Consider the following 16,801-nt stretch of genomic DNA (forward strand, 5'->3'; position numbering starts at 1 on the left):
CGGCGTACTTCCGGCTGCCCCCCTCCCGCCCCGCTCAGTAAGCCTTCGCCCCGCCGGTGGAGGGAGCCGGGCGCCCGGCGCCGGGGGGCGGGTCCTGTCAGTGGTCTGGGGCGGGCCCTCTCCCCGTCTGCACCAGGAGATTGGTGGAGGCAGCCTCCTCGCGGGGTTGCCGAGAGCCCTTAAGAGCTACAACCCGCGCCTCCGCGCCTCCACGTCTGCGGCCGATCGGCCCCTCGGCCGCCCGAGGTGAGGGCGGGAGGACCAGCGCGCCTCCCCGTCGCGGACTTGTCACGAGTTCTAGGCGACTTTCGTCCCTGAGGCCAGACCCGCGGGCGGCCGCGGCGGGCAGTGTGGCCCTCGGCCTGATAGGACGCGTTCCCTGCCTCGCCGGTGTCGGGTCCGGTGACGCCCAACGGCTGGGTCGAGCCGAATTCTGCACGCAGACAAGTGGGGCGGAGCGGAATCGCGCGGAACCGAGCGGAACCGAGCGCGTAAGTTCTAGCGGGGCCGAGCGGAACTTTGCAAGCAGAGTGAGGTCGAACCCCGCCGAGCCGAGCGGAGCCGCGCAGAACGAGGGGGTCGAGCGAGCGGGGCCGAGCGGGCCGTCTGTCGAGCGAGAGGGCCCGAGCGGAGCCGAGCAGGCCCGAGAGGGGTCGAGCGGAGCCGAGCGAGCACAGTCGAGCTGAGCCGAGTCCGCCCGAGGCGCCCCGAATACCTCGGCCCGGCTGTACTGGCGGCCGCCGCCATGAAGCGGGACCGGCTCGGCCGCTTCCTGTCGCCGGGGGCGGCGCGGCCGCGCGGGGCCTCGGGCGGCGGCCTTGGCGGCCGAACCCGGGGCCGACCCTCGCGCAGCAGCGCACCAGGCGTGGACAGGGCGGCGGCCTTGGCTGCGGCGCGTCTCAGCTGGGCCCCGGCTCGGGCCTGCGCGGACGCGGGCGAAGACGGAGCGGACGAGGCAGGTGGGTCGGGCCGCGTGGGCGAAGCGGGCCGGGGTAGCGGGCCACTCCCGCCCCTTGGCGCGGTGATGTGAAGCGCAGAGGGCCCGCGGGACGCGCCCGGCCGTCTGTGGGCTCGCGTGGCGGTGGTTTTCGGCAGGCCGGCCGCCGTCTAGGCTGCTAGGCGTTCAGCGCTCAGGTCTTGACGTCCGACAGCTCCGGCCTTCATTCCTGCTCGTTCATGGTGCTGGGATTGAACCCGGGGGCGCTGTACCACTGAGCCACATCCCCAGTTCCTTTTGCTTTTTGAGACGGGGGTCTTGCTAAGTTTTTGAGGCTGCCCTTGAACTTGGGATCCGCCTGCCTCAGCCTCCGAGCCACTGGGATGACAGGTGTGCACCACTGCTCCAGGACCTGCTGACCCTTTGTTCTGTGCACCTTTTAGATACCTTAACCACCCTGAGCCTCAGGTTCCTGTTGTGAAAGCTCATCCAGAAGGTGTGGTAGAAGCACTTCATTGTGAACTCCTTGACCCCCCCTGGCTGCAGCAGTGTACTTGGCCTGTGTAATAACTTTGCCCTTCTGAGAAGGCCTTTCTGTGCCCCCTTGTTTAATCACTGGGGGCAGGAAATGAGGTGACACCCTCGTTTGGCAGGCAGGAGACACAGGGATGGATGGTGTGGGCACAGCTCCTTCATTTCTAGAGCAGGAATGAAGTTCCACCCTTGTGGAGGCATTTGGAATTGTTGAACCAGTGATCTTCCAAAAGGCTGGATGTCCCGCTGAGCCCGGTGCCTGAGGGCCTCACACATCCAGCCTGAGGCCTGCCTCTCAAGGCCCCAGAGGGCACTTCCCCCCAGGCTCAGATTCCTCAGAGCTTCTCCTGTGTCCGCGCACAGCTGCCAGGCTTCCTGCTGACTGTTGACATTGCTTTGTCCAGGAACAGGCCGGGCTCTTGCCATGGGGCATTGTCGCCTCTGCCACGGGAAGTTCTCCTCACGGAGTCTCCGAAGCATCTCTGACAGGGCACCTGGGGAGAGCTCTGAGAGACCGTCCCCAGGGGAGCGTGTCTTCATCAGGGACTTCCAGCGTCTGCTGGGTGTGGCTGTGCACCAGGACCCAGCCTTGTCTCAGTTTATCTGCAAGAACTGCCACACCCAGTTCTACCAGTGCCACAGCCTCCTCAGGTCCTTTCTGCAGAGAGTCAACGCCACCCCGACAGGTCATCGGAAACCTTGTGCAAAGTAGGCTCCCCTGCCCTTTTTCAGTAGTGGGCATCAATCTAGGGTTTCATCCACATGCTAGGCAGGTGCTCTACCACTGAGCTACAACCAGGCTCAGTTGCCTCATAGTAGGCTTTTTTTTTTTTTTTTTTAATATTAATTTTTTTAGTTGTAGTTGGACCCAATACCTTTATTTTATTTATTTTTAATGTGGTGCTGAGGATGGAACCCAGGGGCTCGCACATGCCAGGCGAGTGGTCTACTGCTGAGCCACAACTCCAGCCCTCATAGTAGGCTTTTGTTTAGTCATTTAGGGGATGTTCAGGGATACAGCATGTCACAGGAAGTGCCCGGGGTGCTGGGTGGTGTTTAGGGTCAGGGAGTACCGAGGTGGGAACCTTTGCAGTGGGGTGGGTAGGCAGTGCCTGGCTCTGCAGAAGCCAGTGTAAGCAGGCCCTGGTACTTCGGGCACCCTTGGGACCCACAGAAAAGCTGCAGAGCTCTGCCCAGACTTCAGCTTTCCCAGGTTCTAAGGGCAAGGGGCAGCCCTGGGAAGGAACAGGTTTCCCAGCAGAGGGTTTTCAGCGGGAGGCAGCTGGAAAGGTTTGAGAGATCTGAGGCTCCTACAGAGGGAGCATCTGCTTATGGCCACACTGATCTCTGCAGGGTTGGTGCTCAGCCCCCCACAGTGGCAGAGGAAGGAGCTCGTCTGGGTAAGTCTGCCCCTGGTATCAGGGTGGGCTTTCATTTGGGCTGGGAGTTGGCCTGTATGGGGCTGACATCTCTATTGACTCTCCTCAGTGGATCTGATCACCTCGAGCCCCCGGTGCCTGCACGGCTTGGTGGGGTGGGTGCACGGACATGCGGCCAGCTGCAGGGCCCTGCCCAGCCTTCAGAGGACACTGTCCTCCGAGTACTGCGGCATCATCCAGGCTGTGTGGTGCTGCGATCAGGGCCACGACTACACCATGGACACCGACTCCCGCTGCAGAACCCTCTTGCTGGACAGTGCACTGGCAGTCAAGTGGGCCTGGGACCAGGAGACGGCCCCACGGCTCACCCAGAACCAGGCATCCAGCCCCCCTGGGGTTGCCCTTCAGCTCTCCCAGGGCAGAGGGACCACAGTTGGGTCTGAGACCAAGATGCCACCCAGCATGGATACATCCTCACCTCCCTCAGATGGCAGCCCTGTGGGGCCTGGGCCAGGCCCCCCACCACAGCCCAGCTTTCCCCCCTGCGAGGCCCCAGGTAGGAGGCACCTGTAGCCTGTGCTAGGCTAGGATTTTGTATTCCCTAGTGAGGCAGGGTCTTCAGCTGAGAGCAAACTTCTCCACCATCCTGGGTGTTGGTCGTGGTGCGGGGAAATGGAGGTGACAGGAAAAGATGTGGAGCCAGCCTCCATGCTCCTTCCTGGGAGCAGGTGGGCACCCACCTGTTTGGGCTTTCCGTCCCTTCCCAAGTAGGCTTTGCTCTAGCAGTTATCGTGAAGTTTCTCCTCTGTTGTCCAGTCTTTCTCCAAGTCAGTGCTCAGGGCAGAGGGCACCAAGGGAAAGGAGGATAATGGGGCCCTTGTGTATGGGATGTCGGGGAAGAGAAGCCTCTGCTTTGGGCCAGCTGCCTGTGACTCCCTGGTGTGTGGCAGCCTCTGCTGCTGACTGGCTGAGGGGAGCAGTCCTTCTGTGGGGCCCAGACCCCACTTGTGTGTGGTGCAGCTGCCCCTACACATGGTGTTGGGAGGGCCAGTGTCAGCTTCCTGTCTGCCTCTGGTTTTCTGTGGGTACCTGTACACCTCTCGCCTGTGGGCACTCAGCTGGCTCCTATGTGCAGGTCCTCCGTGGGCCTCTAAAGAGACACGACCACCCAGGTGGTTCAGCTAGAGACACGTGGATGGGACAGCACAGCTCCCTGGAAGGGCTGTGAGGGCAGAGCTGAGTGTCACAGGCATTTCAGAGTGCTTGATTTTGTGAACTGTGCACAGGTGTAGTGGCATCTGTAGTCCCAGCTACTCAGAAGGCCGAGATGGGAGAATCGTCTGAGCTTGGGAGTTTGAGACCTACCTGGGCAGCACAGCAAGACCCATCAAAGCAAAACCTGAAAACCAATATTCTTAGAAATGTCCCCAAAATTCCACCTGTGGGGCAGCCACCTGGATTAAGGGCCTGAGCCTGGGAGGAGGAGTCAGGCTTACTGACAACCATCTGGGAGGTTCCTACATCTCTGGACATGGGGTTGGGCTAGGCTAGAAGGGGGCTGAGGCCCGAGGACCCCAGGCTCTGCGGAGGCAGCTGCAGCACACTGCCTCCGCGTGGGAGCCTCTGCTGCGTTGGTAACAGGAGCCTGTTCTTCACTTCCCAGGGCAATTGGGTGAGAAGCAGGTTCCGTCTTCAGCCTCGGATGATCGGGTAAAAGACGAGTTCAGTGACCTTTCTGAGGGGTGAGAGAAGAGTGGGTTTAAATAGCCTAACATTTCTCCTTCGAAAACCAGACTCAGCCACCTGAGGGGCTGTTGCCCATGCCTGGTGGGCACTCCCTGCCTCCAGGGTTGGGAGGAGAGGCGAGGCCAGGGCAGCTTCCAAGGTGTCTTGATTCTGACTGGGGACCTCCTGGGTTCCAGAGGCCCCTGAACCCAGCACAGCTTCCCAGGAGCTAGGGCAGTTCCTAGCCCAGGGCAGTGGGGAGTGTCCTTGGTTAAACTGCCACCTGGCTGTTTTCTTCTTAAAAGCTTTAGCTTTCTGCTAACCCAGGTGCCACTAGAACAGCAGGTGCCACGCACTGCCCTCTGTGACGGGGTTGAGGCTTGAGAAGGCCTTGCTCAGGTTGGGCTTGTGGGCCTCCCTTGGAAGGAGTGCTGTCAGGGTCTCTCAGCTCTGGGCTGAAGCTCACCCCCTACCCTCCTGCCCCATGGCCTTGGTGGGGGCCCAGATGCATGTAGTCCATATGGGGAAGGACGGCCAGTTTTTGGTTCTCCTCCAGTGAGGAGACTGGATGTGGCTCAGGCTCAGCTGCTGGATGGCCACAGGCCTTCTTCCATATATGCGGGTGGCAGCCTGGGGGAACATGATGGGCTTTTTAGCCTGGCTATTTGCTGACCAACAGACCAAACAGTGATTTGTGTTTTAAGGTGAAGGTCACAGATCTAACCTCTGAACTTGGGAATGGCTGAGAGCAAATCTGTCAGCTACATAGGTACAGTGGTGAAGCCACCCACCATGCAAGCCCACCTTCTGAGTCTACCCCTCAAGGGCCAGTAAAGAACCCTTCTTCAGTCTGGGGTTCTGGCACTGGAGAATATGACTCGTGGGGACTGCTGCCCGAGCTCAGTGACCCTGGCTTGCCCTTCCTGTAGGAAACGGTGTTGGAGACGGCTGTAGATTTTTAGACATTTTCAGGAGAACTGAAGTGGGCCATGGGGTCTCTGGGTGTCTGGAGATAGGCCTGGGGTCTGTGGCTGGCCCATAGGGGACTTTGCTGAAGGCTGTATCCTCTCTCCTAGAGACTTCCTGAGTGAGGATGAAAATGACAAGCAGCAGAGTACACAGTCCTCCGACGAGTCCTTTGAGCCTTACCCAGAGAAGAAGTAAGGGTGCAGCCCCGCTGCCGGCATGGGGGCTGGTGGGTGGTGAGTGGTGGGTGAGCCCAAGTCTGCACGTGAGAGAGCCAGGCTTCTGTTGCTCCCCTGGCCCCATCTCTCTAGCCCAGCAGATGTGGTTTCCGAGTGACCAGTAGGCTGGTTTGAAGAGCCAGACAGGCAGATGAATCTGTGGAAGGAGGGTCCCTGTGGCTGCTGGTTGGGGCTACGATAAAACCCAGCACTGTTCCTTAAGTGCATGCCACCAGGATACCCATCTCAATGCTTCCTGCTCCCTGGGTCCTACTTCTGAGGCCCAGGGACCCAGCTTGGTGACCACTCCCAACTTTGACTCTGGCACTGAGGTGTAGTGTTTTTTTGTTTTTTACTGGGGATGGAATCCGGGGGTCAACCACTGAATCACACCTCTTCTATTTTTTTATTTTGAGATAAGTTCTAAGTTGCTTAGGGCCTTGCTAAGGCTGGCCTTCTACTGTGATCCTCCTGCCTCAGCTTCCTGAGTCACTGGGATTATGGACATGCACCCTGTGCCAGGCCCTGGTACTGTTTTGTAGCTAGGCATCCCACAGCACTTAGCAGCCAGCTGATGCCTGACCCAGTCATTGCCCAGAGAGCAAGCAGCTCTGAATGCCACACAGTCAGCCAGGAAAAATCCTATAAGAGACATAAACTTGGCTTCCTTTTTCTCAAGAAAGTTCTGACATTCATGGAAGGAGAAAGAGAGGAAAGTAGGAGGACAGTCAGAATCAGCACTTGACCAACCTGAAGTGCTTGGCTAGGCTAGAGCAGGCACAGCTGACTGGGGCCAGGAAGCATGGCTGGGGTGCAGCCTAGAGCTGCCATGAGGAGGCCCTGCTTCCTGTATGGTGGCCTCGATAGGCTGAGTCTTGGCACACACCTGGAGTTTGCTGGGCACTGGTGTGGCAGGGCCGTGGGCCAAGAGGGACAGGTGGGTCTCCTTTCCAGACAGGTCTGGGAGGGGAAGTGCTCTGCTGGGGCCCTTGCTGCTGACTCCCAGGTACACAGACACACACTTTGGATTGGGACGTGATAATATCCTAAGGCCTCTAATAATACGGGCTATTTAGGTGGAAACCACTGTAGGAGATGAGAACAGGACATGGACCTGGTCCTCTGCTAACCATGATGTATGTGCAGGACCTGGAGGCCACGTGACTCCTCAGGTGGTAGCATGTGAGCTCCAGCTGAGAACCTGCAAAGATCAGGCCTTGAGCCCGCCTTGGCCCAGGCCCTGTGCCTTCTTCACAAGTGTTCCTCTTCGGTCACCTCCACTTGGACTCCAGACAGTCCTGGCCATCGGGGTCCTCAGCCTGGAGATGGGTCAGAGCACAAAGGTCCTACCCAGAGGTCAAAGCCAGGACCTGGCCTGAGGGGATGGAACAGCTGAGAAAGGGGAGGTGGGATGTTCATTTATCAGTGAGCTTCAGAAGTGAGTGGTCTGGTGTGGGAGGAGATGGCCTGTCACTGACAGGAGGGGGTCACCCTGCCCAGCAATGGGGCTGGCCAGGAGGGGACACTGGACAGTTATCAGGGAGATGGAGCAGCCTGCACATCAGCAAAAAGGCTCCCTTAGTACACTTATTTAAACCTCTTTTACGTGTACAGTCCAGCAGTACCAGGTGCAGGCACAGCGAGTGGCTCATGATGATCATGACTAGAAACTACCTGCTGAGCACTGCCTTTGCCGCTCCCTGCCGGGAGCCCCACCCCTTCTTGCCCCCAATGCTGTGTGGCTGAGCCGCACTCACCACAGGGACACACTGGCTGGTGGGTTCTGTGTGGGGTTGTGCTGACCTTTCAGCTGTTGTCAAGGACGTTGTAACACTCATCGAGTTCCTGCCTTTGGCCCTTTGGGGTGTATACTTAACAGTGGAATTGGGCCTTGTTTGGTGCTTCATGTGTAACTCTGAGGAGTCGCCCTTGTTTTCTATGGGGGATGCACCCCTTCAGTCTGTATGGCAGTCATCCTTGCCACCCTGCGCTTTCCTGGGTTTGTTCATTGTGCAGATGGTGTGAAATGGCTTCTCTTCCTGGTGGAGGCAGTTGCCTGGTATGACTCCAGGATTGTTGCCATTTGCAAGTTGTCTTTGGAGAAATCTTTTGGGGGCTCTTACTGAGGATTGAACCCAGGGGCACTTAACCACCGAGTCATCATATTCCCAGCCCTTTTTTATTTTGAGACAGAGTCCCACCAAGTTGCTGAGGCTGGCCTTGAACCTGTGATCCTCTTCCCTTAACTGCCCAAGCCTCTGGGATAACAGGCAGATTTTGCCCATTTTTAAACTATGTTTGCTGTTTAGTTCTTCATGTATTTTGGATATCAAATCCTTACCAGATGGGTGGTCTGCAAACACTTTCTCCTGTCTTCTCTTTTATCTTGGTAGTACCTATCAATATTCAACATTTAAAACTTGACAAAGTCTAATTTGGCGGTTTGGTTGTCTCTGTTTTTGGTGTCATATTTAGGGAGCTACTGCCAAATGAAATTTTTTATGATTTACTGATGCTGTTTTACTCTTAGATTAGGTCCTGATCCACTTGAGTTGATCTTAGTGTATGACACCATGTGTTGCAGAGGTATTCTCTGCTCACTGAACGGTGCTGGCACCTTGTTGAAAAATCAGGAGGTCCTGTGTGAGGTTCCCTGTTCCAGACCATTTGATTGGCATGTATGTAACTGTATTCAGTAACAGTTTTGTCTGCCAACTTGTTTACTGCCTATCTGTGGAAGCTTTTTGTTTGTTTATTTTGTTTGGTACTGGGGATTGAACCCAGGTGTGCTTAATCACTGAGCCACATCCCCCAGCCTTTTAATCTTATTTTTCATTTTGAGACAGAGTCTAGCTAAGTTGTTAGTGCCATGCTTAGTTGCTGAGGCTGGCCTTGAACTTGTGATCCTCCTGCATCCTGCCTCAGCCTTCCAAATAGCTGGGATCACAGTCATGCATCAAATGTAATTTCTTTTTTTTTTTTTTTTAAAGAGAGAGAGAGAATTTTAATATTTATTTTTTAGTTTTCGGCGGACACAACATCTTTGTTTGTATGTGGTGCTGAGGATCGAACCCAGGCCGCACGCATGCCAGGCGAGCACGCTACCGCTTGAGCCACATCTCCAGTCCCTGCCAACTTGTTTTTGAATCAATCTTGCCTATTTAGTATTCCTTAAAGTTCCATGTTAAATTTTAGATGGGTTTCTCCACTTCTCAAAAAAAAAAAAAAAATCTCTTTTTTTCATTTTTATTTTGCAGAACTTGGGATTAGACCTGGGGTTCACCCATGCTTGGCAAAGCTCTCTACCATGAGCTATACCCCAGCAGTGGAGCTCTGTGCTGGGGGGAGATGATTGGCTCTTTCCACGTGTGTGGTCTCTGGCTATAGCAGCTCTGGTGGATTTTTAATATGCAAGTATTTTGCCTTTGGTTAATTTAGTTCCTAGTTATTTTATTTACTTTTCTTTCAGATTCTGGGGTTGAACCCAGGGATGCTCTGCTAAACCTCTAGCCTTTTTAAATTTTTATTTTGAGACAGGGCCTCACTAAGTTGTAGTGGCTGGTCTTGAACTTGTACCCTCTTGCCTCAGCCTCCTGAGTTGCTGGGAATCATAGGATCACAGGCGTGTTTGAGTTTTTTTGTTTTTGGTATCACATCATTTTATTTCTTTGGTTTTCAACTTCCTTATTTCACAGGGCAAATTTAGGGCTGGGGTTGTAGCTCAGCAGTAGAGCACTTGCCTAGAATGTGGAGGCCCTGGGTTTGATCCTCAGTATCATATACAAGTAAATAAATAAAATAAAGGCATTGTGTCCAATTACATCTAAAAAATAAATATTTAAAAAAAATTCAGTCTCCCACCTTCCTAGCTACCTTGCTGACCCTTATTGAAGATGACTCTGAGAGGAGGCTCAGCAGAAAACAGGGAGTCCAACAGCCAGCCAGGCTGAAAAAGGCTGTGGGGGCCTCCAGCAAAAGGGTCAGATCTTCCTCCCATCCCTTTCCACACTCTGCACCTCAGTTGCTTTAGGTTCAGTTTCTAAAGATGGTTCCATACCGAAAGAAACTGGTACAGATGGCCATGCTATAATACTCCTCTTTCCCCCAGGAAGGGCTGAAAACAGCTTTTGATAACCAACCTCTCCATACACCCCCAAAATACAGCTTTAAAGCTTCCAACACCAGCAAGGGGGCCTGGCCAACCCACTTAAAGTCAAAACAAAGACAAAACAATAAAAATACGACCAGCAAACAACCAAAAAAACCATCTGTGCTCCTGCAGCTTTCTACAAGGGAGCAGATGGCTGAGCCAGAAAACACAAATATGCTCTTGGAGTCAGGATAGATGCTGTTAAAGGGCATCCTGGCCATGCCCTCAGGTCCTTGACCTTCTCCAAACTGGTCCCCGTCAGCCATCAACCAGGGTTAGGCTTTCCTTCATAGAAAGAGGAGTGGGCTTGTACTTGGTTCTGTACCCTGCAGGTCCGTGTGCATGCTGGTGCTCGACCCCTGAGCTGCACCTTCAGCTCCTTTGTTGGTAATTTTTGTGAAGGGTACTCCACATATGTAGCCGTGTCACCTGTGAATAGTTTATCTTCCTTTCCGTTTTTTCCTTCTTGCTGAGTCTCTCTGCATAGGACCTCTATAGTGTGTTCAAAAACAGTGATAACATGGGCATCTTGCCTTTTTCCTGATGGTAGAATTTTAGCCCTTTACTGCTGAGCATGGTGCCTGCTGTGGGTTTCCTTATCTGGGCCCAAAAGGAAACAAGTGTCCTGCACCTTCTCCTGATGCCCCTGGGACACCTGCTGCAACCTGAAAACACCATCCCATGTTTCTGGATGCAGTCCCACTCCTGTTCTGGCCCCAGCCACAGGTTGAACATACAGCCCCCTCTAGACTCTGCCCTTGCTTTCTGGGCCTGCCTGTTAGGCTCTGGAGTGTCCAGAGGTGATGTTGAGCTTTTTTCTGGTGTGAGGTTGTGGTAAAGGGACCAACCCTCCATTTTCTTAGCTTTGTTATCCACATCTGCAGACAGGCTTTGGCTCTGAAGATGCACCAATTGGTGGGGAGACACCTGCTTTCTGCGCCTGCACCATCTCCAGAGTGGTGCCAGCTTTGGTGGCTACTAAGATGGGCTCCAGGGCAGCCAGTTGGCCCAGAAGCAGCGTGGTCATGGGAGCGGGAGGAGGACCTGGGGTCTGAAGAGAAGCACAGAACACCGAGGACTGTCAGAGTGGAGGCCGGACTGAATCTTGGGGTGTCTTTTTTCTCAGGGTCTCTGGTAGGAAGAGTGAAAGCAAAGAGGCCAAGAAGGCTGAAGAACCAAAACCTCGAAAGAAGCCGGGACCCAAGCCTGGGTGGAAGCAGCAGCTCCGCTGCGAGAGGTGAGGGGCTGTGGTGCGGGTGCCCTGTTCCTCGGGGCAGCGCCTCCACAAATGCTGTGCCTTGCAGGGAGGAGCTGCCCACCATCTACAAGTGTCCTTACCAGGGCTGCACAGCCGTGTATCGTGGGGCTGACGGGATGAAGGTGAGGAACAGCTGAGGGGTGACTGAGGTGTGGCAGGGGTTAGTGTGAGCCCAGTCCCGGAGACCTGTGTAGAGCCAACCCTGTGCTCAGAGACGCTGCCTGTGGGCTGGAGAGGAGTGAAGCTGCAGCTGGGGCTGGGTGTAGCTCAGTGGCAGACACTGCAAAAGGCCTGGTTCCATCTCCAGCACCGCATGAAGGAGGGGATACATGGAGTAGTTGGATTTGCCCTGCTTCCAGGAGGGCCGGGCCTTGTCTGCTGAGGAAGTGGGATGTGCTGCGACGTGGGTTGGGACTTTGAACAGACCAAACAGCCAGAATCCTTTGCCTGCACCTTCCCGCAGAAGCACATCAAGGAGCATCACGAGGAGGTCCGAGAGAGGCCCTGCCCCCACCCCGGCTGCAACAAGGTGTTCATGATTGACCGCTATCTGCAGCGCCACGTGAAGCTCATTCACACAGGTACGCACCTACCCTCACAGGCCAGACCCCCAGGGGTGTGGTCCAAGTTTGGGTGGTGACCATGACCATGGCTGGGCACCCTTTTAGGAGGACCAAGACTGTGTCTTGATACTAGATGGCCTTGGGTGCTCAAAGGCTACTTGAGAGGTCAAGGTGAATCTGCACACAGGAGTGAGTGCCCCTGCCCTTCTCCTTCAGGACCCAAGCAGTTGCTAGACTGACAGCATAGGAATCTGGCACCCTGCCCCCATGGGTTCATTGTTATAGAACGTTCTACCATTCTGTGTACCTTGTAGAAATGTGAAAATCAGGTACAGGAAAGACATTGAACCCCCCACCCCCACCCTCAGCCTCCTCCTGCAGAGGGCCCACTAGGTTCCCTCAGGATTTCACTGTCCCATATTCTCCTGGCCTGAGCCTGTGGATCCCTCCCAACAGAGGTGCTATAGGAGTTGTCCCCAACAACTGGGAGCTCCATGCTAGAATTCTGTACACAGTGATGTGACTGCCAGCTCACTCACCATGAAACCCATTCATGTGCCATTTCTTTCACTGGACATTACTTCCAGGTTTTTTCCTGCCCTACACAATCTGTGTGTTTGTGTGTGTGCACACATGCTCTATGGACTGAACCCAGGGGTGCTCTATCATAAGCTATATCCCCAGCCCTTTTAATTCATTTTGAGACAGGGTCTTGCTAAGTTGCCCAGGCTGGCCTCAAACTTGGGATTCTGGGATCCTCCTGCCCCAGCCTCTAGAGTGGCTGGAATTGTAGACTGCACCACCATGCCTGCCCAGCAGTCAGCCAGATGGTATATCTGTGCCATTCAGAAACTTGTTTGTATCAGGAACATACCCATCTGTGAACAAGGCCCTGGCGTAGGCACACAGTGTTTGCGCCAGGTTACACACCACGGGGCTGATGTGTCTTGGGGACCCATGCTCACTCCCTTTCTGATCTCCAGAGGTACGCAACTACATCTGTGATGAATGCGGACAGACCTTCAAGCAGAGGAAGCACCTTCTTGTCCACCAGATGCGCCATTCAGGAGCCAAGCCTTTGCAGTAAGTGTGGGCTGGGTGCTTGGAGGCTGGGACTGGTGTGCAGCCTCCCTCACCTGCCTCTGTCCCCAGGTGTGAAGTCTGTGGGTTCCAGTGCAGGCAGCGGGCATCCCTCAAGTACCACATGACCAAACACAAGGCGGAGACAGAGCTGGACTTTGCCTGTGACCAGTGCGGCCGGCGGTTTGAGAAGGCCCACAACCTCAATGTGCATATGTCTATGGTGCACCCTCTGACACAGACCCAGGACAAAGCCCTACCCCTGGAGGCGGAGCCACCACCTGGGTCCCCGAGCCCCTCTGGGGCCATGGAAGGCCAGGCTGTGAAGCCAGAGCCTACCTGAGGTTGGCAGGTGGGACAGTGGCACTTAGAGCAGCTGGAACTCTGCCGGTGTGATGTGGGGTCTAAGACGTGTCCACGTTCTCTAACTGGGGCACAGCTTTGCGTGCTTCTGGGAGTCCATGCTGCATCCCTGCCCCACGTACATCATCATGTGTCAGGCAGGCTGGAGGGCGCCTCTCTCCCTTGGCTGGTCAAGGGAGCTTGAGTATCGTGTAGCCTTTCTGTCACTCTGGGACCAGCAGCTTATTTTCCAAGTACTGAGCTACTTGAGGCCAGACAGATTATGAGTAACTGATTCCTTTTCCTAACTTCTGCAGCCAAGGAGATTTGTAACCCATTTTCTAGTGCAACAAGAGCTTCATGTTATGCTTGCAATAAATTATTTACAAAGGAGCCAGGCTGGTGCACTGAGCAGAGTCCAGTCAGAAGAGACGGGGCTCCTGGTAGAGGTCAGTGTCAGGCACCGCCCGCTGCCTGCTCAGAAGGGCGCTGCTCACCTCAGGGTCCCAGTCTTCCCGACCAGCCAGCAGCTGTGAGAAAGGAAAACACTACTCAGGACCAACAGCCTGGGGCTGAGATGTGAAATCAGACCCAAGGAGAGGGTCTTGAGTTACCTCTGCCATGTTTGAGGAGCCGTTTTTCAGGCACTGAGGTATTAACTGCAGCAGAAAAAGACGAGCTTCTGTTATCAGTTGTACAGGGTTGCCCTAGAGAGGACAGTCAGATCAGGACACAGTGGACCAGGACTGGTGTGCCACCTCACCCCACCGTTCCCTGGCAGGAGCTGTTCTCACAGGCTGGGGAGAGGACTGGCCCTGGAGCTCTGGTCTCCTGCTGGCCGGAGCTGACACAGCCCTGGTCTCCCCATCCATGAAGAGCTGGACCAGCTTGAGGTACATGTCAACAGCAACACGCAGAAAGGCCTCTTCCCCAATGATGGCGTCGTCTTTGAAATGGGAGAGAAGACTAGAGATAAAGAGAACATGACACAGACTAAGTAGGTTAGTGCAGAGAGTGTATCCACCCACCCATCTGTGGCACCAAGCTGCAGGCAAGTGACCCTATCCGGTGGGAGTCTAGGGTGCCTGGGGAAATGCTGCTCCCTCTGACCACACCAGGCCCCCGGGACCAGCCCAGCAGGGTGGTTACCTGTAGAAGGCAAGAGGCAGCAGCTTGGTATGCTGGTCTGGGGCCAGGCGGAGGAGAAGGTGCCCTAGCCCCGCATCTGCAATGCCAAGGGGCCTCAGTCAGCTCTGGGGATGCCTTGGGGACAGAGCTGTCGTGCACTCTGGGAGTGTGTCTGGATGCAGGGACAACATGAGGTTGTGTGGCCACGCTGAGGACTCCCTTCCCCTGGGTCTGGGAAGATGGGCAGACACCACGCGGGGTGATGTCTGCAGGCAGGAGAGCGGACACACTACACGTGGTAGCCGTGGTCTGATAAGTCCTCTGTTGCCACAGTTGAACCAGTTGTAAATTTAGCAAGAAAACAGCTTGGAAAGGGAGCCCCAAGAAGGGCTTATTCGTAACCATTGGCTGCTTCTGAAGAAATGACACGGCTGTCACAAACCAGACAGTGGCCAGCTTACCCGTCTCCGTCAATTGGAAGAGCACCAGCCAATCCACCCTCCGCCTCTGCAAACACTCAAGGACTTCGGCACAGGTGTTCACAGCCTTCGGGGGGTCAATCGTGTCCTGTGACCAGAGAAGAGCCCCAGGAAGGGCTGAGCATGGCCCCCCGTGTGGGCTCACGAAAGCACTGCTACACTCATGGGAACACGAGGTGAGGGGCGGGGAGGGGACTGGACTTTTTGCTCAGTTGTAAGTTGGTGACAACCTATAGAAAGTGTCACACTGGAGATGCCCAGAGATCCGGGGTGTACTGTCTGACCCATGGGGAAAGAGGGTACCTCAGCTGGAAGGTCACTTACGTTTGGGATCAGATGTGACGAGAGCAGGTCCATCAGGGAAAAGAAAAAGAGGGGAACCAGTAGCTGCAGATGACAACAGGTATGGTTAGGCACGCAGGTCACAGGTGTCCCAGCCCTGGAGCTTCTTGAAAACTACTGCTGATTCAGTGTAACACCAGGTGTGGCAGGGGACACTGACCTGGCAGCAAGCCAGACCCTTGAGGACCAGGCCCCCTGGCTGGAGGATGGTTCTGAAGCCACTAAATTGTTTCTAGCCAAAGTACAAGACCTTTAGAAAACGTAGGGTATTTAAACGCCTACGTGAGATCTGTAGCAGAGCCACGTGATCTTGTCATCACGTGGCTCTGCTACAGATCTCAGGGTGGCACATGAATCGAGAGTCGCCTGGGGCTGTGTTGGCCTATGTTGGCTGCTCACCCCCAGCTTGCCTGACACTGGTTCCAATTTCCAGCCTCCCATTCCTCTCTAGAGGAGCCAGGGCTTTCCATGCACACGGCACGGCACTCGCAGCCTAGGTGGTTGCTGCTGCTGGGGTCAATGGGCAGTGAGGCTCGAGGGCCCAGCAACCAAGGAGCACAAGGCCAGGGTCTGAAAATCCCTGCACAGAACGTGGAGCCACCCGCAAGGTCCTGTCATGCTGCCTTGTGCTGTGCACTCACAACAGACAGCCTGCAGGGCTGTGGCAAGGAAAGAATCGAGCCCCACAGAAGCACTTGAGTCATAATACTGCACGTTGGCTAGTTTCATTTCCAAACAAAGGGATGGAAACCTCAAGATTTTCCCTGGAAAAGCCACCTCCACTAGGCAAACCCTGGGAAATGCCTGATTAAAAACGAGCCCCGCCTTGCCTCCTCTCTCGCGCAGTCCAGCTCCAGCCATCTGGCACCTTCTGTCTTGACTTTTTTCACTGCAAAGTGCAACGCTGCAGCTGAGACCCAGGCAGGGTTGGGTGCAGGGGAAGTCGAGCCACGGGCCAGAAAGCTGGGACAGAGAGATGTGTCATCGCTGCAGCACAGAAACAGCTTTCCAGGGAGGATACAGAGGAGCTCAGGTCCTCATATGCAGAACCTGGGTTTTGCATGAGGCCTTGGCAGAGCAGGATGCCAGCCCCACGTGGAAGCATACCAAGGGGGACAGAGCCCGTGCACCAAACCCAATGCCTGAGCCTTGAAGGAAGAGTCCACAAGAACACTGGGAACTCAATGCCCTCTGTCCTCCAAGGAGTACTGGGTCTGGCCAAAGGGATCCAGCTCTATCTCTGGTGGAGTTAGGGTCAGTAGGAGAGTCTCCTTTATCCAGGGGACCTTTACCCCTGAGCTATGTCCACAGCCCTTTTTTAGTTCTTTTTAGACAAAGTCATGCCAAGTTGCTGAGGCTGGACTTGAACTTGGGATTCTCCTCTCAGCCTCCTGCATCACTGGGATTACAGGCTGTGCCACCACACCTGGCAATGAGCCCTGCTTTCTATGTGCTGAGGTTTCGGGCACCCCTGGCGCTGAAGGTATCCAGACGCATCAGGAAATCAAAACTAGTCACCAAGGACCATGAAGGCTTCTACCCTTTGGGTACTGGGACCAGTGTGTCCTTGGAGGTCCTCAAGAACTGTCCTCAGGAGGTGGACTGCCCTGACTGCCACAGGTCTGACTGAGCTGCTGGGTGGAGAACTGAGCATCAGCACCCTAATACACCTGATGCTGGCAGTCTGGGGCCAGTGTTAG

The 16,801-nt window shown here is 55.2% G+C and overlaps 2 protein-coding genes across 4 annotated transcripts in view; one reads left to right on the forward strand and one right to left on the reverse strand.

Moving 5' to 3' along the window:
• Window positions 1-26: 26 nt before the first annotated feature.
• On the forward strand, window positions 27-13,545 carry Znf276 (zinc finger protein 276). 3 transcript variants are annotated; one of them, XM_027932975.2, is made up of 11 exons: window positions 27-959; window positions 1,876-2,179; window positions 2,825-2,871; window positions 2,960-3,406; window positions 4,514-4,592; window positions 5,652-5,735; window positions 11,036-11,146; window positions 11,214-11,289; window positions 11,631-11,748; window positions 12,714-12,813; window positions 12,883-13,545. In XM_027932975.2, exons 1-11 carry the CDS (start codon window positions 746-748, stop codon window positions 13,151-13,153), a joined length of 1,851 nt encoding a protein of 616 aa, XP_027788776.2. In that variant the 5' UTR covers window positions 27-745; the 3' UTR covers window positions 13,154-13,545. The 3 variants fall into 3 exon arrangements, with proteins under 3 accessions (XP_027788776.2, XP_027788777.2, XP_027788778.2); XM_027932976.2 differs by having other exon boundaries at window positions 29-491; XM_027932977.2 differs by lacking the exon at window positions 27-959 and adding an exon at window positions 987-1,433.
• The window catches only part of Fanca (FA complementation group A), a 38,421-nt gene continuing 35,109 nt past the window's right edge, over window positions 13,490-16,801 (reverse strand). Inside the window, exons 37-43 of the mRNA XM_027932972.2 lie at window positions 15,932-16,064; window positions 15,084-15,146; window positions 14,742-14,847; window positions 14,302-14,377; window positions 13,947-14,118; window positions 13,767-13,859; window positions 13,490-13,682 (exon numbers count right to left, since the gene is read on the reverse strand). Coding sequence (XP_027788773.2) covers window positions 13,575-13,682; window positions 13,767-13,859; window positions 13,947-14,118; window positions 14,302-14,377; window positions 14,742-14,847; window positions 15,084-15,146; window positions 15,932-16,064 — 751 coding nt within the window. The 3' untranslated portion in view covers window positions 13,490-13,574. The remainder of the gene's footprint in view (window positions 13,683-13,766; window positions 13,860-13,946; window positions 14,119-14,301; window positions 14,378-14,741; window positions 14,848-15,083; window positions 15,147-15,931; window positions 16,065-16,801) is intronic.

This window comes from Marmota flaviventris, chromosome 18 (genome assembly GCF_047511675.1).
Source record: "Marmota flaviventris isolate mMarFla1 chromosome 18, mMarFla1.hap1, whole genome shotgun sequence".
In the NCBI taxonomy this organism is placed as follows: Eukaryota; Metazoa; Chordata; class Mammalia; order Rodentia; family Sciuridae; genus Marmota; species Marmota flaviventris.